The sequence below is a fragment of the Fopius arisanus genome, unplaced genomic scaffold, assembly GCF_000806365.1.
Source record: "Fopius arisanus strain USDA-PBARC FA_bdor unplaced genomic scaffold, ASM80636v1 scaffold00017, whole genome shotgun sequence".
In the NCBI taxonomy this organism is placed as follows: domain Eukaryota; kingdom Metazoa; phylum Arthropoda; class Insecta; order Hymenoptera; family Braconidae; genus Fopius; species Fopius arisanus.
Window position 1 is genome coordinate 518,973 of NW_011887756.1, and position 8,292 is coordinate 527,264.

Here is an 8,292-nt window from a genome sequence, read left to right on the forward strand (position 1 = left end):
ATGACCGAACACCTCCGAGGGGATCACGTGGGCCTGACGTTTGAATATTTCCTCATTCTATGTTAAGACCAACATTGGGGTTTAGTATGCTTTTCGAGTATTGATTCGGGAATGACCATGGAATGCTTTTTTTGTGTGAATTTCTGGATGCGATGTCGATAGAAAATCGCACACGCAATTTATTTCCTCGAGGTCGTGGGCTAGTGGGAATGGGAAATGATCTTCCACTGACGTCAATTCATTTTACGCATCGCCGTAATTTACAGCTTTCCACCTGATATAAATAATTAATATAATTATGGATTTATCTCGCTAATTTTCTATTTAATTAAATCTTAATGACATGCCAGTGAAAGTCTTGATTTTTATTAGCACTCGATTTATCTCGGAAAATGTTGGATGATTTTTTATTTGTTGGTTTAATTTATTGATTGGTCGATGCTGTTTTTATTTAACTTCACCCTGAAATTGTTATGAAAGAAATAAAGTAAAAGTTGCGACATTTCATTTTCGCAATAGTTTATTCTCGTCACCGATGATTCAATATAGATCATCACGCGAGATCATTAGCTGCATCACATTCTGTAATTTTCATTCTATCAAGCGATGACTCAACTCTCAGGAATTGGAGTGTCAGTGACGTTTCAAATATTCCGCGAATCAATGTTACAGTGAAGCGAGACGAGCTAGCTCTCACAACTACCTAAATAGCGATTTATCTTAAAACCTATGGATTTCAGGTGAAAACGTGAGAGGACTTTTTAGTGGCTTCCTAAATTTCTGACAGAAAAGGTCTTATGATATTTCCTTTTAAAATCCATGCCTTTCGAGATATGCCCGTAATTCTGAAACATGTATTTCAACTTGTCGCTTCACCACTGCGCAACTACATGGAAATTGTCCTAATTTTTTTCTCCCAACATTTACTTCCGTTTTGTACTTGAGGACGAATTGCGGTCAATTCACTAGGACAAAGGGAGTGGGAGTTGAAATTACAATCATGTGACGAACGCGGAAAAAAAAATCTTAGCGTCATTCCGTCATTATGTCATTGCGGATGACGGAATGGAGAAAAATACTTGGAAAGGATCAGATGTTTCCTTCAATATCTTCTCATTAAATTCCAGTCCATTTCTAATCAGCGAATAGAATATATAGTAATTTGCAAATTTCTCCTGCGTCTTCCCCAGGAATTTATGACGAAGATAATAAATTTAGCCATGACTCAGTTTGAAATATTAATTGCACTATGAGGCCGGCAAATTTCCATCGATCTCACGTGCAAATCGATAAACCGCATGCCCTTGATGCCGTAAAAAGGTATGACGCGTTGCCCTGAGGCCGCAGAGTGAGAAAACATTAAAATAATATCCTGAAAATTTATAAACAATTGTAATAGACAGTCGATCGATGTCTTGGCGTACGTATGCAGACGTTCGTTATTGAATGAGAATGGGGAGTGGAGAACCCTTAGGCGCAGGCCCGGGGTATGTTTTCCAGTGGAAATCACCGAGGCCTTCGGAGTGGATGCGCCTGGAGCTGGAGGAAATCTGGGAAATTCACAGCACAAGGCTGGAGTCGATCTGTCAGGGCTGGAGGAGTTGAATTGTCCCCTGACACCTGGCACAATGGCGGACAAAATCGACCTGGACCTTCACCTCATGTTTCCAAGCATGCCACCCGTATCTGATCAGCAGAGGGATGAATTTGTCTTCGTTTATGAAGACGACAAACGACCTGTCGTCATTCTTCTAGGATGGGCAGGCTGTCAGGACAAATATCTCGCCAAGTACAGCGCCATTTACGAAGAGAGAAGGTAATATTTCCTGGATCAACAGATTTATTCCCACTTTTTTAACAATTTGTCAATTAAAATATCAACATCTTTAAAAAATTCATGGATATTCTGCACTTTCTTATTTGCAATTTCTGAGAGTTGACTTTCATAAGTAAATAATCGAAGTTGATTAAACTTACTGGTGGGTTGATTACTGTTGTGAGATGCGGGAAGTAATTATTGATGCATTGACGGAGTTAATTGTTTTCAGCTGCATCACATTGAGATGTATAGCCCCAGTGGAGTGGCTTCTCTGGCGACGAGATAAAATATTGATCATTGGTAGACAATTGCTCCAGGTGATCTTGGACCGAAGCCTCGATCAGCACCCCATATTCTTTCACATATTCAGCAATGGTGGGGCCATTCTCTATCAGCAGATCAGTGTTGCTATGCAAGGAATGGGAAACCCAATCAATGTAATTAGTACAGCACCTGTTTGGTTGATTCACGAGTTGATGAATTTTTTATTCTTTTTGACAGGTGAAGGGTGTGATTTTTGATAGTTCACCTGGGGAGAGAAGAGTCTCTTCATTATTCAGGGCTGTCAGTGCTATCGTAGGGGGTCATCCTGTCACCAATCTCCCGATGTCTCTTTTTATCACCATCTTCTTATCAGTTTTCTGGTTGTACGAGGTATGGAAAAATTCAATAGAAGAATTTACTGGAACTTCTACAGGAATTCGATTGTATATTAAATTTCGGGAGTGTGCGATTCTGAAGAAATGAAGGGAAGCGAAGAAATAGAGAAAAGGGTTTTACTGTGGATTAATGATTTTTCATTTGCACTTTGCAGATTATAACTCGAGCTTGGGGTCGAGGACACACGATTCCAACAAGTCCATTCGAACTTACTGAAGAACCACACTCATGGCCACAACTCTTTCTTTACTCTAATGCTGATACGTTAATACCCGCGATAGTAAGTCGAGTGAATTTCTACAACTCAATTTTTTCCCAAATTCCGAATTATCTCGACACCGATGGGTCCCCTGGAAAAATGTCAAAAGGCTTTTTTCTGGGAAACTCAATTCTCTACAAAAAGTTTCCTTTTCATCTTTCCCCTAGGATCAACCGTTGTCGAGATAATTCACAATTTATGATCGCATTTGACTCATGAATTTTATGGAATAAATTCCTCTCGATTTATTCTCAGGACGTTGAAAAATTTGGGAGTCGTCGAGCTGAACGTGGAGTACGTGTACAGCTGGTACTGTTTACGGATGCACCTCATGTCAAACTTTACGCTGTTTATCCAGATGTTTATGTGAATACTGTGTGCACATTTATTCACGAGTGCATCATGAACAAAGAAAATCAGTTGAATTCCCAGGATTCGATGGAGGACGAGGAAGGAATTCAGTTGAAATTCCAGGATACAATCTCAGGGCTGACGAAGAGGATCGTTATGCCCCAGGAAACCACACAGTCCCCGTTAGATAAGTAATGAGGAAAAAATTCATAAACTAAAGGTTGAAATTTACACAGCAGGTGTCTCGATTTATCGTACTTTTCCTCTTTTGTTGGCGTTAACGTTCTTTTTTTAGTCTTGGGGAGATAATTTAATATTTATGAGGATTTCTGCAAGCTGGTCTTGACGAAGAACCTCGAGTAGAACACAATCATGATAATAATTGAGGATTTATTTGGTAATTACGTGAATTGCATCGGATTTTGATTAATTTAATTGAATAAAGACTGACTATTACGCTTGAAAAATTACTCACAACGCACTTTCTTTATTCCTAAAAATATCTCTGTCGTATTTACACAATTGCAGGTTTATACATCATTTACAAGTTGTTGTTGAGATTGAATAATTGGAAAAATCTAATCAGTCGATCCTCTAATGAATGAAGTGATCGATGGTATTGAAGAATTTATATTTGCTACACAGCTGAAATTTGGTATATAAAAATATATTCGATTGAAAAATAGGAAAATAATTTTTCGTTGTAATGCGATATGTCAGATGTCGGGGCTGGCCGTTGAAAAATTGAAATAACAACTCAATCAATTGGAAAAAATTCAAATTCAATTGGAAGATAAATTTTCTTTTACACTCACACAACCGGAAGGGCTGCACTGTGGCCCTGATAAATAATAGCACCCGTGAAATTAATAGCAGCAGCCAAGACGAATACTGGCATCCATCGTCCACTCGAGGCTGTAACTAACTCAGCAGTGAGTGGTCCACACAATATTCCAGGTATTGTTGCTATTGTATTGGATATTGCGAATGTTATGCCAGCATGATTTGGGGCTACATCGGCATGATTACTCAGATGTCCAGCTGAGTTGCACGCACAGAGTCCCATGGATATGGATACAAAACTGCAATTGAAGAATTGATTGAGAATTTTCAATGGAAGATTAATTCAAAAATCGACAAAGAATCGTTTCCATCGTACAATCGATTCTCGAATAATTGAAGATGGAATTTAAAATTATCAGAGGATTACTTACATAACGGCTAGTAATAGATTATTAACAGCGCAAAATGCTAGGAGGAAAGCTCCAGGCCCAATTAAGCCGATGTTGGTCATTAATCTACGAACAGAGAGGATCGGCCATCTCTTCTGGATTAAGTTATCAGCACTGTGGCCAGCAACTGCAGCAGAGTAATAATAAATGGTAATTTATGGGATTTTTGGGGGAAATTGGAGATGGTTTGGGACTTACCTATGCCCACCAGGGAATTAACGACGTATGGAAGAGCTGTCAGACTGATGCTCTCTGTGTTGGCTGAGAGATTTCTCGATAAATACGTGGGCAACCACTGCATGATTATGTAGTTGCTCCAGTTCATGGCGAAATGGGCTATGTAGAGGGACCAGAGAGGCCAATGGGCAATCAATTCCGTCCATCTGACCACTCTATTCTGTGTTACCTAAAATAGATGAAATTTTGATAATCAGTTGTCATTTTCGAGGGATATCGTTGAATATAGATAGAATTTTTTTGTTTTGATTTGATTACTGGATTCTCGTTACCTTTGGTACAAAGAGAGGTATTTCTTCTTGTGTTTTAGATTCTTGGTACAGAATCATCCATAATAATGTCCAAAATATTCCAATAGTGCCGAATAAGTAGAAACCAGTCTGCCAGTGCACTCTGGGGCACAACTGCAAGAGGATAATCATTTAGTGATGAATTTTATGGGGTTTATTGAATTTTAGGGGACGTACTATGGAGGCTACGACTTGTCCAACAGATCCAGCTGCTACGAGGTAGCCAAATGCCCTCGATCGCTCCTCAGCAGGCACACTGTGCGCAAACAAGTGAAATATAACTGGTAATCCTGAAAAAATTGGGGGAAATTATTGACATCAGCATTTTGACGTTTCAGAAGGATATGGATAAAGAATTCAATTACCTATTCCTTCTCCAAGACCCAGGATTACTCTACATGTCACCAGGAGAGGTACAGAGTGGACTAGCAGTGGAGTTATTACTGTACTCACTGACCAGAGTAGCACAGCTGACATCAACACTGTTTTACAACCAAATCGGTTCACCGTGCACGCTCCAACGATCTAAAATAATTCAAATAATTGAAATTAAAAAATTCATTCGCGTTAGAACGTTATTGAACATTTTAGAACCCTTCAAACTCTTCCTATAAATCTATTCATTGAAACAAAAATTAATATATTGTAAATATAGACAGGAAAATGAAATAAAGGGAAAATATTTTTTCTTCTATTTCAGCTGAATAAAATGAATGAAAATCTCATAATCACGAGGAATTAACCCAACATATGGTGCCTGCCACCTCTTCATAATTTATGATCTACAGTTTTTTTTAATGCCCGCAAAAAATCAGAAGCTATGAGAATGAATTTACAAAGTCGTTGGGAAGTCGAAGCGTTCAGGAGTTGTTTGGTGACTGAAGGTTGGGAATTTTCGTATTGTAGATTAGTAATTATCATTACCTGACTGGCAAAGTATCCGAAGGCAAAAGCAGAAAGTATCCATCCCTGCGTGGGTAAATTCCATTTGTATTCATCAGTCATAGGAACAATGGCAATAGGCATGATGACTCTGTCAGCTGCATTTATAAAATTGGCAGCTGAACACAGGGCCACGATTCTGGATGTACGTGGAAGCATCGACAGTCTTGGCATTGTTGATGACTCTGAAGATTTATCTCAATCAAGATCACTTCAATTGGTTTTTAGGGGACACATCGTGGGGTACTCGACAACTGGAAGAACTTTCACGTTCTAACCTCTTGGGTGAGGCCAGAGGGTTATCGTTGGAGTAAAAATCCAGAGGTCAACACTCCCGGGGAGGACCACATCGTCGACTGGGATTGTCTACTGGGCTGTTGCTCGGATTTTCTAGGCCAGCAATTGGGAATTTGTGTTTAGGATTTTCGGAGTACTTGCCGCAATTTTGACGTGTCAAATAAGTGCAGTTTCGAAGGCAGTCGATTACCGAAATTTCCGACTTATTAACTGGAACTGGGGGCCGATAATGTAGAGACTATTCCCTAAATCGGAATTTTCCATCCCCCGATTTCTGAATATGGCATATATTTGCATTGGAGATGATCATAAAATCCCAAAAACCCGAGGAAAATACGAAAATACGGCCTTTTCCTTTCACCCCATCCTCCGGGATTGATCTAGGACCTTTCGGGGAAGGAAATTACATTTTGATAAAATCGAATTTCCCATAAAACTACAATTATCTTTGAATTTCATAAGTATGTTTAGAATTAGCCGCGCTGCATCAGAGTTGCGCGGTAGTGGCAATGCTCCTGCCGCGCACCGCTGCGGCGCACCCCCCACCGCTGCGGCGCACCCCCCACCGCGCTATGCCGTGGCGCAGCGCGTCCGACGCCATGTTGATTCCCCCATAATACGCTGGGCGTCTAGCTGTGTAGACGCGTCTCGCCGTTCTCCTCATGAATTTCCCGAAAACGACCGAAAATCCTCAACCTGGCGTGCAGAAGGTGATCCCTAATCCTCATTACACATTTGTTTCTCATTTTTTATTAGTTATCAATGCAATTATTCGATTTATGACGATGAAAAGGCTTCCCAGCATTTTCCTTTGTTCGGCGGTACGCCACGGCTACCGACGCCATGTTGATTCCTTTGTTTGTCGGCTGATATATTGACTAGAGACTTTTGTCGAGACCTGGTGAAGTTTCACCTGAGGTATCACCTCCTGTACCGACGGTGTAGCCTACCACAGGTCACCTGGGGGGTGGGAAATATATTTTTTCCATAATTTGTCGAGTGCTGATCAATTTATCAGCGTTTTCAATGGGTCTCTTTGTTCGTTGGGCTCAAGGATAGGGGCATACTTTGATTTTTGTTGTCGAGTCAGTGATCGGACAGTAACCATCGACGATGGTCAAGTGCGGTTTTTAATCGGGGTTTCCTATTTTACCGACAATCCGATGTCCAGGAAGTGACTTGAACGGTTTCTGGAGGGAACGTTACTACCGCGAGTTGTTTTTTAACGAGTATCGAGTGTTGTGTTTTTTTTTTAAGTGATTAGTTTTTTTTTATTTGATTATTTTTTGTGTACATTGTGCCTGTGGAGGATCCCCAGGTAACGACACCACATCATCTATTGGTGAGTGATTTTTGTTGATTATAATAACCAAGAGTTAATTATTTTTTTTATTGGAATTCAATATTTGGAGGAGAATTCTGAGATTTTTATGGAGAAAATATCGAATCGGGTTTGTTCAGCGGTTTTTATTCAATTTGAATTAATTGACAATTATTGGAGCCGGGTGGAAGAATAATCAACAGTTTTATTTCCAAAATACGATTTATTCATTTTCCCAGCTAAACCACAGCGCTTACACATACGCGCACACACACACACTCTATGAATTTTCCTCCTCTCACTCCTCACCTCGTTTTATATTCTTAAACATCACGCGCCTACAATTTCACACGGTGATATAAAAAATCTAATTAATCACTATTTAGTTGTTTTTTTTTTTAGACACCGTAATTATAATCGTGGATAAACATATGCCTAGGCTATGATCGTTTTTCGTTTTTCCAGTTTACGTTATGTCGAAAATGTGAATTATCTCGATAGTGTGCGAAATAATGAAAAAATTCGGGGTAACATTTATCGTAGGGTGACAACGCACACATTTTTTTTTTTTACACTCTCCACCGAATTATGGGGAAGGTAATTTCAACGAATATCATCCACTCAAATCATTACATGATAAACAAATACATAGTCATTTAATATATTGTCCTCACACTACGATCAAACGTCCGAATTCACATTTTTCAATGACAAAATAGCAATTTTTTTATCTTCAATTACAAAAAAATGCCATGTGGGTGCATGCCGTTTAACCCCCGACTGGACGCACAATCAAACTCGATTTGTTTTTACAATGGAACTATCTAGAAATTGATAACGAAAGTGATAATTCGTTAATTAATCAACTAGCAACAATGATTTGA

General features: G+C 39.4%; 2 protein-coding genes across 3 annotated transcripts; one reads left to right on the top strand and one right to left on the bottom strand.

Moving 5' to 3' along the window:
• The first annotated feature begins 323 nt into the window (after nt 1–323).
• Nucleotides 324–3,559, top strand: LOC105263893 (transmembrane protein 53). 2 transcript variants are annotated; one of them, XM_011300385.1, is made up of 6 exons: nt 324–1,320; nt 1,400–1,816; nt 2,049–2,256; nt 2,321–2,473; nt 2,634–2,759; nt 2,994–3,559. In XM_011300385.1, exons 1-6 carry the CDS (start codon nt 1,250–1,252, stop codon nt 3,282–3,284), a joined length of 1,266 nt encoding a protein of 421 aa, XP_011298687.1. In that variant the 5' UTR covers nt 324–1,249; the 3' UTR covers nt 3,285–3,559. The 2 variants fall into 2 exon arrangements, with proteins under 2 accessions (XP_011298687.1, XP_011298688.1); XM_011300386.1 differs by having other exon boundaries at nt 325–740.
• Nucleotides 2,471–6,287, bottom strand: LOC105263892 (probable anion transporter 2, chloroplastic). Its single transcript, XM_011300384.1, has 8 exons — nt 5,773–6,287; nt 5,214–5,373; nt 5,026–5,138; nt 4,831–4,962; nt 4,520–4,727; nt 4,304–4,448; nt 3,905–4,171; nt 2,471–2,510 (listed from the first exon to the last, which is right to left on the bottom strand). Exons 1-8 carry the CDS (start codon nt 5,962–5,964, stop codon nt 2,486–2,488), a joined length of 1,242 nt encoding a protein of 413 aa, XP_011298686.1. The 5' UTR covers nt 5,965–6,287; the 3' UTR covers nt 2,471–2,485.
• Between the last annotated feature and the right edge of the window lie 2,005 nt (nt 6,288–8,292).